The sequence below is a fragment of the Trichomonas vaginalis genome, chromosome VI (assembly GCF_026262505.1).
Source record: "Trichomonas vaginalis G3 chromosome VI, whole genome shotgun sequence".
In the NCBI taxonomy this organism is placed as follows: domain Eukaryota; phylum Parabasalia; order Trichomonadida; family Trichomonadidae; genus Trichomonas; species Trichomonas vaginalis.
The window spans coordinates 4,493,872-4,518,471 of NC_067208.1; the positions used below are offsets into that span (position 1 = coordinate 4,493,872).

Below are 24,600 nucleotides of genomic sequence, written 5' to 3' on the forward strand. Positions count from 1 at the left end.
ATTGAATATTTTTATTGTTTGCCAGTACTATTTATAAAATCTTGTTTTGCAGCATATTTAATTTTCAGTGACATAAAATTCGAAAAAACGACTTCGCCTGAAATTCGAAATCATTGGTAATGTTTACCATTAAGTGATAAAAAGAATATAAAAACAATTTTTGCAATTAATTTGTCAATTTGTTCTAAATTTCAATTCAATCTTTTTATTTTTTAGACAAATATGCATTAGCAGATAAATTATAGTTATCTTTCAACATTTCAAGATTGTACGACAGATTAAATTGTTCTTTACATCAAAATTTCTTTATAAATAGAAATTATCTATTTAGGAAGATGGTTTAGAGGAGATAATTTGAACAAAAACATATTTTTGTGTAAAATTACATCGAATATTACAAGAAACAAAGTGATGCACTAATTAGAAAAATGGCCAGTACCCGAATCTACGCAGATGACTGGTCTTTCTTTGACGATCCTGACAATCGATCATCCAGGCTTGAATTCTCTATTCCAAGTCAATGGTCGCAATTGGATGTTATCAAGCCTGCAAAGAAACAACTGAAAAAGAAAAAATTACCAAACCCAGACCAAAAACCAAAGAAAAAGCACAATCACGTACTCAAAGAGATCAGAACATACCAAAACTCAGTTGATCTCCTCATTCCAAGGCTTTCATTTCAGAGATTAGTCCGCGAAATCGCACATCAAAACAATCCAACGATCAAGTTCCAGGAAACTGCAATACAAGCTTTGCAAGAAGCTTCTGAGGCATTCCTTGTTGGAATGATGGAAGATGGAAACCTTTGTACCATTCATGCCCAAAGAGTTACGATAATGAAGAAAGATATGAAACTTGCAGAAAGAATTCGAGGCGATTCAATTACTGAGTAAGAAGACTAATTACTGACCCAGATAATTCCAAGTAAAAAATGAAATAATATTCTAAAATTTAAATAATTTTTTTATTTAAACACAAAAAGAACAATTTAAATACATACATTATGTCCGAAGTAAAGATTATGCATTATTGTGTAAGAGTAGCACTTAAAGGATCAAATCTTGCATTTTCTGATTCAGATTCAACAGATGTGACTTTAATTAGTCTATCAATATAGTCTTGAATAACTGACAAGCCGAGATAAAGAGGTTCTCTTGAGAAAGAAATGAACAATGTGTGATATATCACTGAATGTTCTTTTTCAATGAAATTGAAATCATTATGCTTTTCCAAATACGCATTTCTAACTTCAGGATTTCTTTCGTTCTTAAATTTAATGAAAATATAAATGATAACTGAATGGAGACAACATAAAGTTCCTAGAACCAAAGCTATAACAAAAACGATTATTTTCCCTCTGATTGAGTGTGCATAGCTTTGACCTGTAGGATCATTCTTATCAATCTCTTTCATATAAGTGAGAAACGGCAAAAAGATTAAACATATAACTGAAAGCAAAAATATTGTGTCATATGTTATCGCGAACTTTTCAAATGGATAATATTCATTCATTATATTTGAAAAAGTCATGGCGGCTTGCAAAATACTAAGGATCATTAAAATTGGTAAAGAAATGTTAAGGGTCCACTGTAAAAATTGAAAGTCTCTCAAAATTGAGAGGCGATTTGCAAATAATCGTTATCGTCTTTTTTCAAAAATCCACTTTTCCTAGTGTTCTGATTAATATTTTGTGAATGTAACAATAAAGTATATGTTTTAGTAAGATGATAATACATTCTATCACTTCAAATCACATAAAAATTGCAAAATCAGCGAGTTTTATAAGAACATGATTTTTTTCGAATTTTTTCGCTTCTGGATGCGTGTTTTGAAAAATAGATATTTTCGAATTTTGATTTTAATTTAAGTATAAATTTTATATTAGGAATTTTTTTGACCTATTTCCAATCATTAAATCCTAAGTTTTTCTAGGAATTTAATTGAGAAGAAATTAGGAAATTCGCTTTAATACCATTACATTCTAATATTGTGATGCATGTAGTTTATATTTATTGAGGCTAATGCCGGAATATCGTGCATTTTATAAAAAATTCAAAGAATTGACAATTGGATAGCACAAATTTAATTCTCTAGACAAAGTATTATTGTTTATATATTCAAAGCATTATCCTTCGTTTTGAAATGTTGGCCAAAAATTTTCGTGTTATTTTTTGTGTTTCAGCATAAATTATGTATTTACTTATGAAAGATAAGCATTTTATTCATTATCATAAAGATATACCAAAACAAATTGATAAATTTTTAAAAAAATGTGTATTTTAGTGGGTATTATTCTGGCCAATGCCCATTTTTAAACGATTTAATATTGACCATATCAATAGCCGACTCAATGTAAAAATTTAGATATTATTTTTTTCATTATTCAAACTTTGATAAATTTTAGTATAATGAATGATTTTGTTTCGTGTATGATACAGAAATGAAAAGCTTGATTAATATCATTTTGCATTTTTTCAAGAATGTTAGAGTACATCTACATTAAAAAATCGGATTCGAATTGCGATACTGCATCAAATTGTTGCACATCTGATAAGGATCTCAAAAGAGTAAAGTTAATTTTTTTTGTGTTTTTTTAAGTTTTGGGCCTTAGTAAAAACACCATCTTGAGCAATATTTTTGGGACGACGATAGGCCTTATTTGGCCTTACAGTGGACCCTTAAAGAAATATCTACTGATGAACGATTTTTCTCTGTTAAAAAATACTGTAAAATCTTGTATTGACTTGATTAAGCAAATGAAGGCAACATCTCCAAAAAAGTATGATACACAAACAACAATAAAGAATGTATCATCCTGGGTTTTACGCATAACAAGAATTATAAGTAATACAATTGATCTCGCGAGTTGAAATAGACGAAATAGAAATCTACTTGTATATCTTTTGATTTTTTCGTTTTGATTGCGGAAAAATACGCAAACAAATACAAATATCATGTATAATGTACATAAACTCATGTACGAAACAAGTCCTATTCTCAGACCCTGGGCTTTTTCCATTAATGTCAGATTTGACTCTATCAGACTTTTGAAATTTGAATGTGATTTTTGATATAAATATTACAGCTGATCTGAACAGTACGCTATTTGTCCTGTTTATCTGCATGTATGTGCTGAGGAGAATCATTGGATCCATTTGTTCCCAAAGAGTTCGAATTAACAATTGATTTTTACATTTATCGAAATTAGAATTAATATATAAGACTTTCAAATGTAAGTCCAATTTTTGAATATTACTAATAGAACAATGATACTTTATTTCTCAATTTCTCAAAACTGAGTTTGGCGATTCCAAAATAAAAAGATATATTTAACTATGGATAGTTAACTAATATCACCAATTAAATATATATTTTATAGGTGTACGTTTAGCGAAAATAAAATGGATGAAGATCTTTTGCTGAAAGAGATTTCAGGCCATGAATTAGCTGCTCGATTATCAGGAATACTTCAAATTGAAGATTCGTTAGAAAATTCCGAGTTTTCTGATGAATTTATTTCCAAAATTTACTCCCCAATTTGCAAATGTCTAAAAACCTCGCATCAACAAGTTAAAAATAGAAGCCTTCGGATTATACACAGAATATTAACCGATTATTTCCAAAAAATCCAATATCAATCGTTACCTCTTCAGACGTTATTTTATCAATTTACACCAAAAAACGAAGAAAATCTTCAAATGATCAAAGATTGCATAACTATTATTATCAATCAAGCTTATCCTAAAGAATGGATCGAAATTCTCGAAAATACATTACTTAAATCTTTAAATAGACCTCTCAAGATTTTCCTTATTGGCGTAATTAGAGAAATTCCATTGTTATTATCTACAGAAAAGTATTTGACCCTATTAGAAGATCCATCTCTTGATCTGGCTATTGAAGCACAGAGCCTACTCAAATTTTACTCTCCACAAGAAATCCGATACATTGTTAGCAGAGTATATTACTCAAATAAGATGCCAAAGAAAAACAAGCAAGTTATTTTGAAACTTTCGAAGGAGATTTACGAAAATGCTAAATCAGGAAGCATTCAAAAGTCACCAACAACTAAAAGACATGAGATTCCAAAATATATCCATGAGATATTGGCTCTTTTGTCACAAAGGAAAGAAAGAATTTCAATTGCTGAACTACAAAACAGGACACCTCGTAAAACCCCAACTAAACAGACTTCTGAAAATTCCAAATTTACTCCCATCAAATCTCCAAATAACGAAAATGAAATTTTGAATGAATCTGGAAACATAAGCGAAAATGAAAATTACAGCGAAAATGACTTTAACTTTGAGGATGATAACCAAGATAGTCTGAATAGTTTGATTGACACTTCAAGATCAAATATTAAAACAAATGAAGATGAATCATTCGATCCAGAATTTCCATCACCATCAGACAAACAATATGTTGATTCAAATACTCAATCTAAATCCCAAATTTCAAACAAAAACGAAAATGAAATTTCATATACTAGTTCAACTGCTCAAGATGGAGAGAAAATGCCAATTCCTAGATTTTTATCAGGCCAGCTCAATAGGACAAAAACAGATTTTGAAACTGCGACATCACAATCGCAATCACAAGCTCAAAACTCAGAAGAACGTTCTCGAGTTTCAAACGAGAATGAAAATTCCCACTTGTCACAAGGCAGCAGAGCTTCCCGGAATGCTAGCAATTCTCAAATTGGCAATTCCAAACAAAATTCAAGAAATCTCGATTCACAACTCGCAGATGAAGATGATCAGCTTAATAATAATGATAACAGAAGTTTTTCAAACATGGATTCTGAACTTTCCAATGAAAATTCTCAGATTTCTAATGAAAACTCTCAGTTATCCAACAGGAAGTCACAAAGTCAACTTTCTAACAAGAGATCACAATTGTCTAATCAAATTTTGCATCTTTCCAATCAAGATTCTCAAATAGAAGATCAAAAGTCCCGAAGCCAGCATTCAATCAATCAGAGGAGATCTTCACAGGCTATTTCAGATCAATATGGAGATAATTCTGAGGAAAATTTCAATAAAGACACAGTCTTTGGAAATTCTGAATTAATTGATCCAGAGTTATTAGAAGATAATGGCTTTAATGACGGATTTGAAGAAATGTATCGTGCAGAATATAACAAATATGCAGATCTTCCATTCAAACTTCGTGATTTAAGTAATCGTCCTTGGATTGAACGATGTTCTTACTTAGATATCATTCAAAAGCATATAGATGAACATGAACTAACAGAAGATTATGGTGTTGTTCTCGAAAGTTGCATGAAATGCGCTTATCCATTGCATTTCAGAGTTACAAAATCTCTTTCTCATTTGACATCAACAATCATGATGTTCCATCCTGAAGCGATTAAATCAAACATTAGAGAGATCCTTGTTTTCGCCACATCTGGTGCAATTCAAAATATTTCAATTGAAAATGAACTTATTCAAACAATTATTGAGGAAATCAATATTAATGATTTATTGAATGAAGCTGTTGAAATAATTGACGAATATCCTAAAGCAGGACAATTCATCATCTCCATTGTTTGCTTATCTCTCGAGAAATACAAAGATGCTAAACTTGATAAACATTCAACAACGAGATTCCTTTGTTATGTTTTGTATGAATCTAAAGACAAAGAATCAGAAAATAGAGTTTATGAATTGATTTCTAAATCAAATCAGGATATTTTCAGTTCATTTGTCAGCCGCCAAACATTTTCAAACAGAGCAAAACTGTCTAAATATGTTGTTAAGAAAGCTCCCACTCCAAAGAAACAAGTAACACCAACTAAAAAATCAAATTCTCTTTCTATGTCAACTAACGAAGCCTCAATTGCAATGGATACAATCACAGTTGAACTTGGAAAGAAAGGAGATTGCGATTTAGACGAATTAGAAATGGCATTTGAAAAAGTAGTAATTTCTAATTTCAGCCATTTGACTATGATATTCCAAAAGTTTTTATCATGTTTATCATTTATGGATTCCCAGAAAATCGATGAAAATAGTGAAGCAATCAGAGATATTTGCAAAGTTCAATTCAAAGATAATCAGCTACTTAGATTCTTGTCCTCAGACCCACCAATTGAACTAATTCGTGGACTTGCTTCCATTGCAACTTTGATGCCAATTACAATTTTTTCAAATTCCTCAGTATACCTTGAAGAATTATATGACTATTTTGTCGAATCCAGTGGATCAGATAGAAGAGTTTTATGCGTTTTATTTACAGCGATTTTGAAATGCGACGGTGATGATATTCGCGAGAAAGATTATGTATCACATCAACACAAGTATGTTATCAATACTTTAATGTCTAAACTGATGTAATTTAAATTATTTAAATGTTTTATTTATAACATATTAAGGGTGCACCCAAAAAAAAGCTTCTATCTTATTTTCCCCCTTTAAAAATCATTTTTACTAATGATTGGGTGTTTCTCGAGGAATTTCATAACTTGCGTTTAAATTCTGATTCGAATAAAAGTGGATGTATTCTTGCAAACAATTGACAATATTCACCCAGAGAGTTCTCTTGATCTTCTTGCTCTTCTGCATCGGTCATTGTTCTCCATGGCTCAGGAAAAATATCAAAATCTTAAAAAATTTTAGGCTTAATTTTCTCAGGATATTCTGGTTCTACTACTTTAAATGAAGAGAGAACCTAATTAGACTCTGCTTCCTGATGTTTTAGGAACCATTCTAATGCAGCACCGAAAACCTGTTGACACCACAAAATTACAGATTTGCATCAGAGTTTCCTATTTCTCCAATCGCTTATCAAGTCGTTTTTAAAGCGAAGTCTTCCATTTTCTGTTGAAGTAAGATTTTCTTCAGATAAAACACTCGAAACATTCAATGGAGTCAGTCGATTCATCACTGTTTCTAAGAACACAACATCAAGAGACATTATGAAGAAAGTTGAGTCACTTGACATGCTAAATCTCCAAGGTGATGCACCTCCAGAGATAATCATTTTCTTTAACGAGAAACCAAACATCAGAGAAACGATCGGAATAGACACAGAGATTTTCCCAAACATCAAGAAATTAATTTCCAAAGCTAAGTCTGACTCGAGCCGTATTGTTATTGCGATTGTTTCTAACGATCCTTTCTTGAATAATAGGACGAACTACTTGACGAGATCTCTTTCGGGACTTTTGAATCCGAACAACAAATCTTCTCAATAAAAATTTGTTATTTATTTTATTGGTATTATTTCAGAAATAAGTTATTTTTTTTGCGAATTTAAAAAATCATTTTTTACTAATGATTATGATTTTCTTGACGAATTTCATTTCTTGAGTTTGAATACTGGTGGTCTCATTATTTTAATTGATGGTCCAAAACGTGGTTGTGGTCTGGAGTAAATCTCTCTTATGCATTCTGGCATACCACCATTTGACTCGGCTTCCTGATGGGATAAAATATACTGCGAAATTGCATCTCCAGCTTTCTGTATACCTTGTTTTATAGCCCAATTTACAATCGCTCCTATAATGTTATCTTGATCTTGTTGTTCTTCTGCATTAAATGAGGGTGGAACGTAATTTGATTCGGCTTCTTGACGGCTTAAAATCCATTGTAATGCAGCACCTCCTACAATTCTAGCAACAAGTGGCCAGATATTCTCTTGATCTTCTTGTTCTTCTGCATTAAATGAGGGTGGAACGTAATTTGACTCGGCTTCCTGATGGAAATAATGCTTAAATACGCCTTTAGCAGCTCCTTGTAGAAGTTGTCCTGCTACAAATCTTAAAATAATTCCCACGCAGTTATCTTGATCTTCTTGTTCTTCTGCATTAAATAACGGTGGAACATAATTTGATTCTGCTTCCTGATGGCGGAGACGGTCATATATCATCTTTCCTCCTTTAAGCAAAAAATGTGATCCAGCACCTATTGCTGCCTGCTGAGCGAGCCAAACTGCAATTGGAGCAAGTGGAATAAAGTTATCTGGATCTTCTTGTTCTTCTGCGTTCTTCCAAGTTGGTCTGAGGAATGGTCCTGGAACAAAACCTGTTGGATACTTGATAAGAGGTCTCCTGCGAAGACCTTGCTTGAGGTCTCCTGCTAAGCGAGATGTAGAGAGCATCGCGAATGCAAACATCATTTATTAAAATGATGAATTTCAATATTGTAAAGATTCGAGAAGAAGCCGAATGTCAAATTTGACATTTTTTACGGCGATTTTTATTTAAAAATATAAAATTGTCAGATCTGACAATTTAAACAAGATTCTGCATAAATTACATTCAATTATAATCCATAATTTTTACATCACTATACTAATTTTATCAAACTTTGACGTGTATTCAAATTTTCTGAGTTTCTGATACAATCAAAGTTACTTAATATACATATTGAATCATAATTTTGTAGGTATGATTCAAATTCAGATGAGTTAAACCAATCCTTTTGAATTGTTATGAATTTAATAATGCCCCATTTAAAAAAAATGTTCGCATTTTGTTTATTTTAAAAATATCATTGACCAACTTAAACTCAGAAAATTTGAATACACGTCAAAGTTTGATAAAATTAGTATAGTGATGTAAAAATTATGGATTATAATTGAATGTAATTTATGCAGAATCTTGTTTAAATTGTCAGATCTGACAATTTTATATTTTTAAATAAAAATCGCCGTAAAAAAATGTCAAATTTGACATTCGGCTTCTTCTCGAATCTTTACAATATTGAAATTCATCATTTTAATAAATGATGTTTGCATTCGCGATGCTCTCTACATCTCGCTTAGCAGGAGACCTCAAGCAAGGTCTTCGCAGGAGACCTCTTATCAAGTATCCAACAGGTTTTGTTCCAGGACCATTCCTCAGACCAACTTGGAAGAACGCAGAAGAACAAGAAGATCCAGATAACTTTATTCCACTTGCTCCAATTGCAGTTTGGCTCGCTCAGCAGGCAGCAATAGGTGCTGGATCACATTTTTTGCTTAAAGGAGGAAAGATGATATATGACCGTCTCCGCCATCAGGAAGCAGAATCAAATTATGTTCCACCGTTATTTAATGCAGAAGAACAAGAAGATCAAGATAACTGCGTGGGAATTATTTTAAGATTTGTAGCAGGACAACTTCTACAAGGAGCTGCTAAAGGCGTATTTAAGCATTATTTCCATCAGGAAGCCGAGTCAAATTACGTTCCACCCTCATTTAATGCAGAAGAACAAGAAGATCAAGAGAATATCTGGCCACTTGTTGCTAGAATTGTAGGAGGTGCTGCATTACAATGGATTTTAAGCCGTCAAGAAGCCGAGTCAAATTACGTTCCACCCTCATTTAATGCAGAAGAACAAGAAGATCAAGAGAATATCTGGCCACTTGTTGCTAGAATTGTAGGAGGTGCTGCATTACAATGGATTTTAAGCCGTCAAGAAGCCGAATCAAATTACGTTCCACCCTCATTTAATGCAGAAGAACAACAAGATCAAGATAACATTATAGGAGCGATTGTAAATTGGGCTATAAAACAAGGTATACAGAAAGCTGGAGATGCAATTTCGCAGTATATTTTATCCCATCAGGAAGCCGAGTCAAATGGTGGTATGCCAGAATGCATAAGAGAGATTTACTCCAGACCACAACCACGTTTTGGACCATCAATTAAAATAATGAGACCACCAGTATTCAAACTCAAGAAATGAAATTCGTCAAGAAAATCATAATCATTAGTAAAAAATGATTTTTTAAATTCGCAAAAAAAATAACTTATTTCTGAAATAATACCAATATAATAAATAACAAATTTTTATTGAGAAGATTTGTTGTTCGGATTCAAAAGTCCCGAAAGAGATCTCGTCAAGTAGTTCGTCCTATTATTCAAGAAAGGATCGTTAGAAACAATCGCAATAACAATACGGCTCGAGTCAGACTTAGCTTTGGAAATTAATTTCTTGATGTTTGGGAAAATCTCTGTGTCTATTCCGATCGTTTCTCTGATGTTTGGTTTCTCTTCTCTGGATTATCTCTGGAGCATCATTAGCCGAGAGATTACAAGTGACTCAACTTTCTTCATAATGTCTCTTGATGTTGTGTTCTTAGAAACAGTGATGAATCGACTGACTCCATTGAATGTTTCGAGTGTTTTATCTGAAGAAAATCTTACTTCAACAGAAAATGGAAGACTTCGCTTTAAAAACAACTTATACTTCTTGATTGAGTTGATTGCTTTGTGTCGAACAACGTCAACTCTTAAGTTCTCATTTTTTGGACATTCCCTTTTATGTAAGATTCGCCGGTTGCACTCGAATGTGCCAATGGAAAGAACTAAATGAAGTTTATCACCGTATTTGCATCCGGGGAATAATTTGCCACTAACATTAAGCAACTCTTGTGCTGTAGTTCCTTTACGAGCCCAGTATGGACTAAGAAGTTCGTTTGTGAACTTATTAGAGATACAAATCATGTTTAAAGGAGTAAACAATGATATAGAATATGCTGTAGGACCATTCTTTAATACTTGATATGTGATTGGAGAAATAGGAAACTGTGAAGCAAATCTGTAATTTTGTGGTGTCAATGGATTCGTTCCATTCAAGAACAAAATTGAGGATGGATTAATTCCGGTGAACAAAGAAACACGTTTTTGGATATCGCTGTAAACAGAATTCTGATTAAATATGTATTTCCTGTCATTAATACTCAAGAAAACTTTTGTTTGTGTCTCAAGAGTAATGATTGATCCTGGATTCAAAAAATAATCTAAACTTTTAATTTGTTTAGATTTGTATCTGTAAACTGAATTATTGTCTTGTAGATCATTCTTTAATTGTTCACAAGTAGTAAGTTTGATGCATTTGTTTGGACCACGCTTAGGAATAATAAACAATGGTCCACTGTTGTATTCAACAGGAACAATGTAAAAAGTTGTTGTCAAACCTTTGATAACGAAAATAGAAGCACAAATGTCTAAACTCAATGGGCCAATTAAATCTTTCATTCCTGGCATAAGAGCCCAAGCAAAATATTGTTTGAAATCTACATTTGGTTTCAGATTTTTAACAATTTCAGAGATATTTACATTTTCATCTTTCCATTCATATGAACTTGATACTTTCTGTAATGGATTGCCAACGATGTCTTTGTAGAAAATGAACTTGGAAAAGTATAAATCTGCTCTGTGTGGTGCAAGATGCAAAGGAATGAAGTCACTCGGCTGAATATAACTGATGCAATCTTTTCTCACATAGAAACACATATAAGCAACAGCGGAACTGAACGTAAATGCCCCGAAAAAGCTTGGTTGACTCTTTGTTGATGTTCCAAATAAACGAGAAACAAAAGATTCATCGACAATTTTGGTGGATCCGTCATTAAATTGAACCCAGTTGTTGGAACCTGTCTTAATAAATGATGTGTAATGCCCGTACATAGGATTTCCTGAATGCGCAATGATTCCGTATAATTTATAATTTTTTTCTGTTTTTGTATCGGTAGAAGAGAATGTACTCATATCTAGATCGAATGGACAATCGAATGATGACTTAATTTCGATAATACAGTTCTTTTTTGTCGAATATTTAAATCTACATAATTGAAAACTTAAAATTGGAGGTGGTTGTGAGAATGTAAGTTTCTGGGTTGCTTGTGCTCGACCTTTTTCGCCGGTATCGTAATCGTCTGAAAGTAATTCTGGTGCAGTTATTAAACTTAAACTTTCTCGAAGAGATTTGAGACCATCGACGATAATCGGCATGGTCGTAAAACTTTCTTCGGTAGTAGAAACGTAATCAACAGAAGGGCATTCGATAGTTCTTGTCGTTGTTCCTCTAAAAAGTTGCGATTCGCCTTGAACAAACTTCTCGCCTAAATCTGTTTCTAATCTCTCTAGTAATGCAACGAGGAATTCGTGCGCATCATGTTGAACCATTGATAATTCGTTGACACTTCCAAGAGCTCTAATGAAATTATCGGGAGAAGGAGCACGACTGGAAAGCTGTAGGTCTGTAAAAAGGTTTTGAAGTGACATAACTGAATCTGGGGGATCTTTAAATGAATATAAAAGATTTCGAAATGCTGTTGTATGAAAAAGAATCTGTAAGACTGATGCCATGTAGCACGTTGATCCGGAATTTCTAATTCCTAAGTATCTGTCTTTTCTTGTGTATGGATATTTTGATGATAATATAACTCTAAAATATAATTTATCAGGGAGCTCTTTATTGACTGTAATTAGGCAAAATGGATATTTTTTGCTGAATGATGCTGTCGTTGATGCTAATATAGTTCCAAGAAAATCTTCTGCTATAAAAACTTGGAAAGAAAACATTTCATCATAGTGCCACTGTTCAGCAGAACAGCAAAATACTATGATTGTTGATGTCTGTTTGTTAACAAAAGCGGCAAAATTTTCTCCTTCTTGATTAAAAACTTCAGATCTAAAGTAATTCATGCCAAGACAAGATGCTTTTGTTAAATCCCATGCTACAAATTTGTTTGGGTCAATTGTGATGGAGCCTGACTGACCCATTCAAAGATGTAATCAAAGGAAAAAAAAAATAAAAATTTATTATATGAGTTTATATCCATGTAGTCGCTGAAATGACTATATTTAAATAAACTATATTTCAAATTCAATTTTTGAAATTATTTTGTCTTCGATAGATATAGATTTATTGCATGCCATAGCAATAAAATGATAGCATATGAAATATATTAATGATTTAATTAAATAATGAAGACAATCTTTTGTAATAACATTATCATCCAATGGTATGCTACAAAAGTAGAAACTCTTTATATTCTCCAAAATCAGAAAGCAAAATCATTCTTTATGGTTTCAAATCAAAGTCAGATTTTCACAATGAATAACTGCATAAGTAAAATCTCAATCAACGAACCCTATCTTACTTATCGTATAACTTAAGAAATGAAGTTTATTGATATTTTTGATATATGTTCCATTATATTAAGGGCACACTCACCACTTTCTGACACGCTCAGATAATATCAACATATCTTTATTTTAATGGCAAAAGAGTATAATAGCCATTTTAGGAACTAATCACTGATTTATAATAACCTTTTCTCGATCAAAAATATTAACTTTTGACCTTAGAAAATTGGGATATAAAGCTTGTGTGTCAAAAAAAATTGAGAGAATGTCAGAATGTGGTATAAGTGCACACTTAAGATAAGGGTTTCGTTTTGCGAAAAAAACGTACAATACGCAATTTCGCTAAAAAAACATTTAGCTAGCAATTTCGACCTTTGACTCCACTCAAGACGTCACTTTTTTAATTTTGCGGTATCATATTTTTGGAAAATCTTTATGAATATTATATAAAAAGTCTCTTTAATATCTATATTTCATATTTTTATCGATTTTTAAAGTTTTTGCGAAAAGTATTCAATTATTTTTGCTATTTGGTCGGGTAAATGTCAGATTTGCGACATTTTCTGATATGATATTCAGATTCTACGTTGAGAATAATGCTTATAGAACCCTCTTGCTATTGTGTCAAAATTGCGAAACCGATAGCAAAAATATCTCGCAATATCAAAATTGAGATATTGAGTGAATTATGCATTATAGAGATTAAAAATCTGATTTGTGAAAACATCTCATCAGTTTCTAGCTAATTCAAAAATCTTTACTATCTTATTCGATTAAAATGAAAAGGGAATAGTTTCATTATGCTTTAAATGACAGCCTTATAATATAATCATAGTTTTCGCTCAATATGCAGCATTTTTTTTTCGAAATCTATGGTCAATGTCCTAAATACTGATTGCTTTGCATTCATATCTCTTACATTTTCTATACCCACATCACTATTCATTGCTATTCCTATCTTTTTCATTTTTGTTTGTTTCTCATAATTTCTCAAAAAACACGATAACTTGATATTTGTAAATATCATACTTTATAACGTAAATAAGAACTTGACCTATTAAGAAAAGCAGTAATGAAAAGAAAATCTGAAATTCATAAAAATTACAAGTTTCTGATGACAATTAGTTTAATTAAACCAGGTACAAGATTATATAATTGTATTTTCTATCCAATTATCCATATAATATCTTATCCAGAAAAAATAACTTGATCAATACCAAATGATTTTTTAACTAGTAAATAAAGTATTTTCTTTACACACACATTGTATATCATAGTTTTTTTTTTTTTTGGTTTCGCAAAACATCCAAAAACAAATATGCTATAAAAGTGACAATTTTAGCAAAACGAAACCCTTACTTAAGAAAAATTTGTAATTACAACATTTTCAATGAAACCGATGATTTGAAAATTTTTGTCATTTTATTTTTGTGAAATTGTTCTCAAAACTTTTCTCGTTAAGAGCAGTATTTTCATACATTTATGAGTTATTCTGCACATTAAGGTCAAATTATTCCATATCATGGTATAACAAGAACCATAATATCAAAATAAAACCTTCAAAGTTTTACCATGTATATATATGTTACTTTGAAAATCGTTATCAACCAAGACTCTTACTTAAGATTCCACAGAAAGTCATCCAATACTTACAAAACATAAAACCACCAAACAAAAGAGTTTATAAAAGTATTTCAGTATATTATCAAATGGATTTTGCACCATTCACTAAAGGAATAGATTTAAATGAAGAAGATTTCAACTTTATTGCACAAAGGGCAATCAATGGAATTCTTGAAACTTTAACAATTATGACTTATAATTATTATCTCTATCAAGCATGTGAACTTAGTTTTATTTTGGAAAAACTTATTTTGAAATATTTGAAGAAACCAGAACTCAATACACCAGAGGATATTATTTCTTCTTTATCAGAGCTGGCAAAAGATCTTCGTTTCACGGATCATTTTCGATTCACATTTAGACGCCCTACAATAATTTGCCTTAATTTGCCTTATATCTTTCAAGATAGCGATATTGCTGATGAACTTATTAAAAAATTTCCTGATATCCATAGAAATTTATGCGAGTTTGGCGACCCCTTTAAATTATATTCTGAATATGAATATTCAGAGTTAGATACAAACAATCCAGTTCGAGATTTCTTAAAGCGGCGTGAAGAAGTAATAAAAGAATTTGAGAGGCTCAGGAGAGCAAAGCATCCGGGAATAACATTTAAAGAGACAGATTATGAGCGTGATTACCATTGCTCACAGAAATAAGAATCAAATTACCAATCTCTTGTTTATAATAATAATTAATAATTTATTTTAAATATAGAAGATTTTATATATTTTCTGGATAATGATTTTGATAATTATATCGCTCAATTAATGACCAAAAATGAAATATCCGATCATGATGATACTTTTCAATTAAATTCCAGATTGAAGGATGAGTCGATGCAACTCTTTATTAAACTAAGAGAAATTTAGTCATTTTAAATAGATTGCTAACTGAATTGGTTCGGATAGATGCTAATTTCATTGAAATAGAGTATTTATGAATACTGTATACAAAAAAAGTTTTGGTAAAAGGTAAAAGAAATTTTGAGTGCAAATGATATGAGAAAAATGAAATCAATATTAGAACGTAATAAAAATAGTCATCACATTAAAAATTTGAAATTACAATATTTTCAATGAAACCGATGATTAGAAAATTTTTGTCATTTTATTTTTGTGAAATTGTTCTTAAAACTTTTCTCGTTAAGAGCAATATTTTCATACATTTATGAGTTATTCTGTACATTAAGGTCAAATTATTCCATATCATGGTATAACAAGAACCATGATATCAAAATAAAACCTTCAAAGTTTTACCATGTATATATTTGTTACTTTGAAAATCGCTATCAACCAAGATTCTTGTTTAAAATTCCACAGAAAGTTCTCCAGTACTTACACAATTTAAAACCACCGAAAAAAGAGGTTTATAAAAGTATATCAATCTGGTATCAGATGGATTTTACACCATTTACTAAAGGAATAGATTTAAATGAAGAAGATTTCAACTTTATTGCACAAAGGGCAATCAATGGAATTCTTGAGACGTTAAACATTATGACTTATAATTATTATCTCTATCAAGCATGTGAACTTAGTTTTATTTTGGAAAAACTTATTTTGAAATATTTGAAGAAACCAGAACTCAATACACCAGAAGATATTATTTCTTCTTTATCAGAGCTGGCAAAAGATCTTCGTTTCACGGATCATTTTCGATTCACATTTAGACGCCCTACAATAATTTGCCTTAATTTGCCTTATATCTTTCAAGATAGCGATATTGCTGATGAACTTATTAAAAAATTTCCTGAAATCCATCGGAATTTATGTGAGTATGGTGATCCTCTTGAACTCAATACTAAATTTGAATACTCAGAGTTAGATACAAACAATCCAGTTCGAGATTTCTTAGCATTACGTGAAGAAGTAATAAAAGAATTTGAGAGGCTCAGGAGAGTAAAGTATCCGGGAATAATATTTAAAGAGACAGATTACGAGCGTGATTACCATTGTACACAGAAATAGGAATCAATTTACCAATTTCTTATATTTTCCAAAATTGTCATTGTCAAGATTAAATATTGATGAAGTAGCCGATTGTATTGCCGTCAATTAATATCATTTTTTCATATTATGAATGACTTGACGCATCTAATTAGTAATATATAAATGATAAAAGATTATCTAAGGTAAATATTTTAGTGTATCTTGTGATCTGGTAATTGATTTATGTTTCCTAATAAAAATTGATCAAATCTTTGAGTCAAAACTATTTGTATGTTTTAATTTCCATTTTAATATCACATTGAGAAAAAATAAGCATACGAAGTAACATGATTACCTTTAATTAAGATTATAAATAAAATGATGCGCTTTGACATCTTCTTCATTCAACAGATTCCATTAGAGTCAATTTTTCTAATTCATATGCGTATGATATGATTATTTCAAATTTAAAATCATTTTGTGGTATCTGTAAAATCATTTTGATAAAGACATCTCTCGATTAATGGTCAATGATGGGATAATTGAGAGAAACGGAAAGATTTTCATGAATTTTGCATTTTTTATCAAATTGTAATTCTATCAGATTCGCTTATATTTTCCTAATCCAATTTTCGATCCTTTTTAAAGAATCAATTAGCAATATATTATTCCAAGCTCTATTACAATTTTATGTGGTTACAAAACCTATTACAACCCAAATACCATATATTTCTTCTGCATAAGATGTAGAACATACTGTTAGGCCAATTGAAGTTGGATTAAGTTGGATTATGTTCTTACATTTTTCAAATATTTTTGATGCGATATCAGATGGATTATTTAAGTAATAGAATACTGAGCATACTTTGAGTGATGAGCTTTCTGGTAATGATTCTTTAATTAAAGATGCAATTGGCATTGTCCAATATTCATCTGGTAATTCAAGTTCTCTAGTTTCAAGTGTTGCGGCAATTGGACGTAAAAATCTCAACAATGTTTGATCAAATTCTTTCTTCCATTGAATTGATAATATTCGACATAATTCGTTTTCTAATTCTAGCTCATTGATAGAAGGTGATTTGATTAAGACTGGAATAATCGTTGGTGGTGTGGTAATCTCAATATTCCATTGAGATGGATCCCAGATATCTGGAGTTGGATTGTCAACATTTGGAGAAACGCGTTTTCTATAACCAACGAGCTTAGTTGCTTTCAAATTATCGATAACAACTCTCTTTTTCTGAATTAAATCCCATTCGATGATAATATCTCCAATAGTAATTACTTTCTCATCATAAATGTATGCATCAAGACCGAAACCACATAATAAGCAAACAAGCAAAGCTGAAAGCTCTTTAATATTTCCTACTCTATTCGCTAAAACATTATGAACTGAGAACGAACGAGGATCTAATTCTTCCTTAGAATTCATTTCTTTCAATTTGAGTTTTGATATTTTATATAATAAATGAACAAATCTGAATGCATGGAATGGTGTTGGTAAAGCACGAGATGATATCGGGCAAATTATGGAGTTTGTTTCATTTCGATGTACAAAGCAATTTTCTAACTGTTGGGAAGAGGCCATTTTGCTTCCCAATTGAATTCTTATATCAATTAGACCGCATTCTTGGGATTGAGAATCATGTAAAATAACTTGATCTCTTAAGTATCCTGAAAGGGATAGACGCCAGTCAAACTGACCGTATCCGTATATGTATGTGCCTTTTTGATTTTCAGCAATCACTGATACAGAAGATTGACCTAATCTAATTAAATCTGTAATTGGTTGATTTAATGTAAGTAAGAAGTTGCATTGTAATTGAGGTTCATCAGATGCTTGAACTTTTGGAGATCTAAAACGATTGCCTGCAATATTTAAATCTAATGTAATGTATTCATTCTGTGGGCATTCTACATAGTTCACAAATGCTGAAGTTGATAATATTTCTATTAAAACTTGATTTGTTTTTAATGTTACTGGAGAATTTTCAAAATCTTCTATTAAATTTTCATTATCGTCATCATTAGTTTGTTGTGTATATGGGAAAGGATGTAAATATCTGATTTCTTCAGGTAAGAGCTTCCGGAAAACCGTGTTTTCGGCTTGCCGCGACTCTTCCATAAAATTTTTAAACGTCATTTTTTCCAATAATCATGTTCATCACTAGCAGAATAAGTAATTTAACATATAAAATTTCTTGAAAAGCAATTTTGGCAATTGTTAGCTTACTTAAACTAATAGTTTTGTTTAGTATTGATGAAATTGAAATCAAAGATAAATTCTAATGAAATAGAGTATCATAATGTTAAAACACATAATTAATAATATATATTTATAAAACAAAACAAGATAAATTAATATAAATAAATAAAATTAAATCCGCGCGGGTGATTTTGGGCTTGTAGGAGGTGATGGTAGTCTATTTGCCCTATTTGGTGATTTTGGTGATGAAGGAGGCGAAGGCATTTGTTTCAATGGACTTCCTTTTCTTTGTACAGAAGAAGATCTTGGAGAAACGATTACAGTTCCATTTGCATTATGCGCAACATGAACTTTCTTATAAACCTTCTTTCCTGAATCTCTTTCTGGATCAAATCTTCTCATTTTTGGTGATTTATGAGGTCTCTTTTTACTTGGGCTTGGAGTTCCTTCTGTATCATCAAGAAGCTCGTCAACATTAACACCAATCATACTCTGTTTCCTTTCTGGCTTCGGTGTTTCAATCTTCGGCTTTTCATCTGATTTTGGAATATAATATTCTTGGTCGAGAGATTTTTGTGGAGTTTCTGGTGTCTTTTGTGGTGTTTTATTTTGTTGGTTATCTGGTTTTGGTAAATAGAATTCATTTTGCAACTTTTCTGAATTTTGTTGATTAATTTGATTTTGAATGGGACTTTTAGGTGGTTCTTCAGCTTTCTTTGGAGTTGTATTGATATCCTGAAGTTGCATGAATCCATTATTGCTTTCAACCATCTCATTAGAATCTGAATCACTTGAACTTGAATATTCTTTATGAGAATCAGAAGAAGAATCTCCATCTTGATATATCTTATATTTTCTTCTTGGAACTTCAGCACCATAATCGAACTTTGGATCAGGATTTTCCGCATCATTCCTTCTCCAATAAATACCAGCATTTAGTCGACGAATTGGAATAGGAATGAACCAACAAAGACAACAAGCCTTTGGTCCAAGTGTTTCTGAACAGTTCGTACAACAACCCAGGTCATATGGATTTGTAAAATCTTGATTCTTCTCAGCTCTAAGTTCTTGCAAAGTTGTTGTGTTTCTACAAAGATATTTAATGTGTCTGCAGAAGACTATCATGAAGAAAATGAAGAATAAAACAATAGGTAATGCACAAGCAAGCATTCCTATTGTAGAAACTCGTACTTTAAATCCGTTTTTAACGAGATTGTAAATCAAATAACCGAAAATCGCAAACCATTCAAGGAATAGTATGATCGTCCAAAGTAATTTCGTAAAGAAATATCGATAGTTCTTTAAACCTACCCAATTTGCTATCCATGGACAAATATGATCTGCTCGTAATATAAGTCTACGTCCTTGCTTTGTCAAACTGCCTCTTTCAGGTTTTTCATGATCATTTGCAAAGTTATATTGCGATTCCGTCGTAATAACACCATCCATATGTTCTTCCCAAGTGTATTGAGTGCCTTGTTCAACAGACCAATACCATGGTAGGTAACCAGGTGATCTGCACATTGTGCAATAGTATGATAAATTCCACATTAAAAAGAAAAACGCAAAAACTGCCATTGCAATATATTGAGGGAGATCATCTAGCAGATCATAAAGGCAATAAAGTCCGAATCCGAATGATACGTACACTAATAATATAACGAGAAGTGGATATGCACAATGGCACTCCCATTGGTTACAAAAAAAACTGTTAATAGATGGGAAATATGCAACACGACAACAACAGCAGTTGCATTTTTCCTCCCACTTGCTTAATAGCGGTACTTGGACCTTCTTCCCCTCAAGGTAGATCCATTTTCCCGCGTATTCTCGCGCCCCCATAAAACTATTTCCGTTTGAGAATTTTAATTATTTTTTATGAGGATAAATTTCATATCAATAATTAGATTTTCAGTTATTGTTGTATTGAGCATAATTGAGAAACCTTTTATCGGCTCGAAGTGCGCCAATAATTTTGACAATACAAAATTCAATTGAAGAACGATAATAAAAGTGCCTTTTTGATGGCTGCACATAAGACTCTCCGTACAAAGCGCATCCTTTGCAAGGCCATGAAGGTCAACCGCCCAATGCCACAGTTCATCCGCCAAATGACTGGCGTTCGCCACATCCGTAACCCACTCACACGCCACTGGCGCAGAAGGAAGATGAACATCTAAGCGTCATCGTATTAGATTAAAGCAAGAATGTTATTTAGCATTCTTTCATACTTTTATACAAATTTTTTTAAAGAAAAATAACCTTCATCAATTTATAAACTCAAATGGAAGGTATAATCTATTAATTTGATTACAAGGTCTTAAATTGTTTGTGATGTAAGCAGATAAAAACCATTGAAATACTTTCATATAAAATAATTCTTTAATTTTTGATTTCTCTTATAACATCATGGTATACATATATGAGTTTTCATTATTTTTATGATTTATGTATTCCTCTTACTATTGTCCCTTAGGGAATGAGAAAAATAATCAAAAATTGATATGAATTTGTAATATGCTTTATTTTAAAGAAATGTATAAATAGCTTATGGTGTTAAATCTATGTTCACTATCAATTTTGCTTTAAATACGCGTTTTTGAGAGTTTTTGCGGTATTAGAATTTAGGTGTTCAAATAAAAGCGCCAATAATCGGTTTTACACGTTAAATTTTTTCAGAGAAAATGACTTCAGCAATGCGTGAACTCGCTGCGATTTCGCACGACATTCGTAAAATCGGATTCAGAAAGCTTCCTCGCAATATCGAGCGTGCTGCTGTAATTTTCATGCGCGGAAAGTCACATTTAAATCTCGAAGGATCAAAAGAAAGCCTCAAATTCGGAAAACTTGCTAAATACATGTACTGTGAAGTTTTTGTAATGACAGATGCTACAGTCGATGACTTCATCGAAGTTATGCGCCACTTCGTTACAGAAACAAAGCAGGTTTTGCTTTGCTTCACAGTTGCTAACAAAGTTAACGATAAATCATCTACTGGTCCAACAGAAATTCCATTTGTTGGTGGCAGTGTCGATCCAGAATTATTATTCGATTTAGGTAACTCAATCCAAGCTGGCGTTAAATTATTCTACTTTATTGATGGTATCAATGATCCAAAGAACTGGGATCCTAAGGCAAATGGTAGCACAAAACCAGGTCTTTACTTCATGGCACCTTATGCAGATACTAAAGCGACTGATATCATCCAATTTGATTCAAACCAGGAGGGATTCTTCTCATTACACCTTAACAAAGTCATTAAGGCCTTCCCAGAAGAATCATTCGGTGAAATCGCTCGTGTCTTAGAAGAACAGATCGAACCATTCGGTCTTAAGGTCTTTGCTGCTGCAAACCCACCATCTGCTTTGTCTGAAAAAGAATGCTTCGTTTAAATTATTTTTGATTTATATAAAATTAATTACTTTTTAAAATAGACATTAACATTATTCTTTACAATGTAACGTTTACATATCTAATATAGCCTGAGTATTTCAACTAAATTTATTCAAAATAATTTGCTGCTATTCAACAACTTTTGGGCGATATCTCGATTTGACATTAAAGTTTGATGATAGAAAAAAGTTGTTGAACACTATTTGGCAAACGAAGGTCCTATGTTAAGTCAATTAATGGAGATGTTTTGGTGTTTCTCTCTAGTCATATAAATTTACCAGAGGAAATTGACTATTGTAATATATGCACATGTGTACAAACGTATATATTGAGTATATTTACAGTGAATGAAATCAAAATTCTCTCAGTGAAATAAGGAAACTAAGAGTGCAAGAAACTAATGTTGGCTGTTAAAAATGTAATAAAGGTACTATTATCTAACTAACGAACATTTTTACCTATAATACTCAATCATATTTTAAATAATTAAAAATTGAGTATGAATAATAAACAAATTTACTAACAACAAGTAATATATGAAAAGATCATTTTCTTTTTTCATCCAATTGTTTCAATTTCTTTTCAATCATCTTCTGGAATGGCTCATCTGTCTTTGGTTTCTCTTTTACGAGTTTCTGAAATGCAGCAACACCGTATACTTCACCTTGTTCACCGAATTGGCCGCCCACACCAAACGCAACTTTTTGTCTTTTCTCAAGTTCTTCGTTCAATCCGAATTTCTTCTTTCTTGCCCTTGCTTGTCTTCCACCTCTTGTCTTCTTTGAAACGATTTCTGGAGGAGGGATTGGTCTGACGTATTTTGGTGTGAAGTTATTGATCTTTTTATCGAGTTTTTCTTTGATTTCGAACAATGATTTTTCTCCAAAAGATCCATCTGGATTTCCTTTTGATGCATCTACACGACAGCAAAGAGCAACTTTATCGGCAAGGTTCCTAAATATGGAATCTCTGTATTCTGGATCTGTTTGCTGTACAAGTTCTGATGTATAAATGATTCCTTGGTGATTTCCAATATTTCGTGAAGAAAAACCAAGTAAAGCTGATTTATTTGATCCGAAAGTTTTGATATTGCATGATGGTATTTGTGATAATTGCTTCAAACCACCTGCATGTGTAATTAAAATCGCAGAAATTTCAGGACCAACGAGAGCACACATGTTTGGTGCGAACATTTCAACGCATTTGGTACATATTTCGGATAATTGTGTGGAAACATCAGAAGCGGCTATTTGTAAGTCACAGGCTTCTTGAAAATCTTTTGATTCTATTTCTGGACCTAATTGTTGTTGTAATGATAATGTACAAGCAACAATCTGTTGTGATGTGAGGAATTTCCTGATGTCCTCTGATTCTATTTCGTTATGAGTTGCTAAATGTTTTGCTAAAATGGCGTATGGTTTGTAATCTGTTACAACTGATGCTAAATCTGCGAATCTTTCGTGAAAAGTATTAGTAAGAATTGAGTGTAACTGTTTCCTAAGTTTTAATAATGTAGATGCATATGTTAACGTTACCATTGATCCATCAATTGATGTCGGTGGGGCTTTTGTGTACTCCTGGATGACTTCTTGAAGGTGATCAAGATTCATTTCGTCTCGAATTGCTTTGATCTGAGACGAAAAATCCATCACAACTTTTATAAACTTGACATATCGAAATATCGAATCGTATTTATTTTTGAATTTTTGTCAAAGATTTTTGCATTATTGTGAGTTCATCAAGGTTTAGAATAAAATTAAATCGGCACAAATAGTATATTTTTACAATATTTTGTTTTTTATATGAAATTATTGCAAAAATATCATGCTTTTATGCATAAATATTATTTTTGATGGTAATAATGAATAAATCAAAAAATTAATGTTTTCAAATATAATGATTTAGATCTTTAAACATATATGCAATGAATGAAAACAAAACTTTATTATGTACGAGTAATATTAAACAAGATAATAAAACTAATTATTTTGTAGGTGGGGTAATAGCGAACTCATGTAATCTCGGGATGATAGAGTCTGAAAATGCTTTAGCAGCAAGGATCTTGTTAATTTTAGAATTAACTTTTTGCAATTTCAAAAACCAGAGATCTTCTTCCTTCTTTGGTAAGAAAGCAAGCTTTTTCATGCATTTTCTTTGGAAGTATTTAGCATAATCTACAATGTACTTCGTTGCTTTTTTCTTTGAATGGTATTCAATTGCGTTATTCCAAATGAGCATAATATCTGCTTTCCATTCGAATGAATCTGAGTAAGATTTTCTGCTAATTTTGTCTCTAACTGTTGTTAAATCCATTGGATTATGAACAGTTTCGAAATAATCTGGAACTTGATCATTAACTGGATCTACAGGATATCTGAACAAAATAGAGAGTGGGTGATCTAACAAATAATTTGTAAAGTCAAGCGAGAATTTTTCCTCGATTGAATTCATCAAACATAAAAAGTGACACAAATATCTCAAGATTGCCCAAATCCTCACTATGTTTATTTCTTATCTTTAATGGATCTGTTATCTTAAACTCACTATAATTTATCCTAATCTAAGAAAATATTGGCAAT

General features: G+C 31.7%; 12 protein-coding genes and 1 pseudogene across 13 annotated transcripts, besides 3 other annotated features; 7 read left to right on the forward strand and 6 right to left on the reverse strand.

Annotated features, from left to right (window-relative positions):
- Positions 1-428: 428 nt before the first annotated feature.
- Positions 429-890: a centromere.
- On the forward strand, positions 429-941 carry TVAGG3_0804600 (protein heterodimerization protein; the record flags this gene model as incomplete). Its single annotated transcript, XM_001327558.2, has 1 exon — positions 429-893. The coding sequence occupies one exon, from the start codon at positions 429-431 to the stop codon at positions 891-893; it is 465 nt and encodes a 154-aa protein (XP_001327593.1).
- Positions 942-1,580: 639 nt separating this feature from the next.
- Positions 1,581-2,677: a mobile genetic element.
- A 603-nt stretch (positions 2,678-3,280) lies between these two features.
- On the forward strand, positions 3,281-6,398 carry TVAGG3_0804620 (armadillo (ARM) repeat-containing protein family; the record flags this gene model as incomplete). Its single annotated transcript, XM_001327557.1, has 1 exon — positions 3,402-6,341. The coding sequence occupies one exon, from the start codon at positions 3,402-3,404 to the stop codon at positions 6,339-6,341; it is 2,940 nt and encodes a 979-aa protein (XP_001327592.1).
- Positions 6,399-6,462: 64 nt separating this feature from the next.
- Positions 6,463-7,252, forward strand: TVAGG3_0804630 (ubiquitinyl hydrolase protein; the record flags this gene model as incomplete). Its single annotated transcript, XM_001327556.1, has 1 exon — positions 6,923-7,201. One exon carries the CDS (start codon positions 6,923-6,925, stop codon positions 7,199-7,201), a length of 279 nt encoding a protein of 92 aa, XP_001327591.1.
- Positions 7,253-7,305: 53 nt separating this feature from the next.
- TVAGG3_0804640 (uncharacterized protein) lies at positions 7,306-8,124 on the reverse strand (the record flags this gene model as incomplete). Its single annotated transcript, XM_001327555.1, has 1 exon — positions 7,306-8,124. The coding sequence occupies one exon, from the start codon at positions 8,122-8,124 to the stop codon at positions 7,306-7,308; it is 819 nt and encodes a 272-aa protein (XP_001327590.1).
- An 857-nt stretch (positions 8,125-8,981) lies between these two features.
- TVAGG3_0804650 (uncharacterized protein) lies at positions 8,982-9,677 on the forward strand (the record flags this gene model as incomplete). Its single annotated transcript, XM_001327554.1, has 1 exon — positions 8,982-9,677. The coding sequence occupies one exon, from the start codon at positions 8,982-8,984 to the stop codon at positions 9,675-9,677; it is 696 nt and encodes a 231-aa protein (XP_001327589.1).
- A 72-nt stretch (positions 9,678-9,749) lies between these two features.
- On the reverse strand, positions 9,750-12,508 carry TVAGG3_0804660 (annotated as a pseudogene). Its single transcript has one exon — positions 10,353-12,502. A coding segment is annotated over exon 1 (2,150 nt).
- Positions 12,509-13,129: 621 nt separating this feature from the next.
- Positions 13,130-13,164: a mobile genetic element.
- Positions 13,165-14,380: 1,216 nt separating this feature from the next.
- Positions 14,381-15,150, forward strand: TVAGG3_0804680 (uncharacterized protein; the record flags this gene model as incomplete). The annotated part of the gene is made up of 1 exon (XM_001327552.2): positions 14,578-15,150. The coding sequence occupies one exon, from the start codon at positions 14,578-14,580 to the stop codon at positions 15,148-15,150; it is 573 nt and encodes a 190-aa protein (XP_001327587.1).
- Positions 15,151-16,707: 1,557 nt separating this feature from the next.
- TVAGG3_0804690 (centrosomal protein of 76 kDa family) lies at positions 16,708-18,547 on the reverse strand (the record flags this gene model as incomplete). The annotated part of the gene is made up of 1 exon (XM_001327551.1): positions 17,111-18,547. The coding sequence occupies one exon, from the start codon at positions 18,545-18,547 to the stop codon at positions 17,111-17,113; it is 1,437 nt and encodes a 478-aa protein (XP_001327586.1).
- A 252-nt stretch (positions 18,548-18,799) lies between these two features.
- On the reverse strand, positions 18,800-20,470 carry TVAGG3_0804700 (cysteine S-palmitoyltransferase protein; the record flags this gene model as incomplete). Its single annotated transcript, XM_001327550.1, has 1 exon — positions 18,800-20,470. The coding sequence occupies one exon, from the start codon at positions 20,468-20,470 to the stop codon at positions 18,800-18,802; it is 1,671 nt and encodes a 556-aa protein (XP_001327585.1).
- Positions 20,471-20,598: 128 nt separating this feature from the next.
- TVAGG3_0804710 (ribosomal protein L39e domain-containing protein) lies at positions 20,599-21,169 on the forward strand (the record flags this gene model as incomplete). The annotated part of the gene is made up of 1 exon (XM_001327549.2): positions 20,653-20,808. The coding sequence occupies one exon, from the start codon at positions 20,653-20,655 to the stop codon at positions 20,806-20,808; it is 156 nt and encodes a 51-aa protein (XP_001327584.1).
- A 130-nt stretch (positions 21,170-21,299) lies between these two features.
- TVAGG3_0804720 (uncharacterized protein) lies at positions 21,300-22,048 on the forward strand (the record flags this gene model as incomplete). The annotated part of the gene is made up of 1 exon (XM_001327548.1): positions 21,313-22,020. One exon carries the CDS (start codon positions 21,313-21,315, stop codon positions 22,018-22,020), a length of 708 nt encoding a protein of 235 aa, XP_001327583.1.
- A 481-nt stretch (positions 22,049-22,529) lies between these two features.
- Positions 22,530-23,668, reverse strand: TVAGG3_0804730 (spliceosomal tri-snRNP complex assembly; the record flags this gene model as incomplete). Its single annotated transcript, XM_001327547.1, has 1 exon — positions 22,567-23,631. The coding sequence occupies one exon, from the start codon at positions 23,629-23,631 to the stop codon at positions 22,567-22,569; it is 1,065 nt and encodes a 354-aa protein (XP_001327582.1).
- A 336-nt stretch (positions 23,669-24,004) lies between these two features.
- TVAGG3_0804740 (histone acetyltransferase protein) lies at positions 24,005-24,472 on the reverse strand (the record flags this gene model as incomplete). The annotated part of the gene is made up of 1 exon (XM_001327546.1): positions 24,005-24,472. One exon carries the CDS (start codon positions 24,470-24,472, stop codon positions 24,005-24,007), a length of 468 nt encoding a protein of 155 aa, XP_001327581.1.
- Between the last annotated feature and the right edge of the window lie 128 nt (positions 24,473-24,600).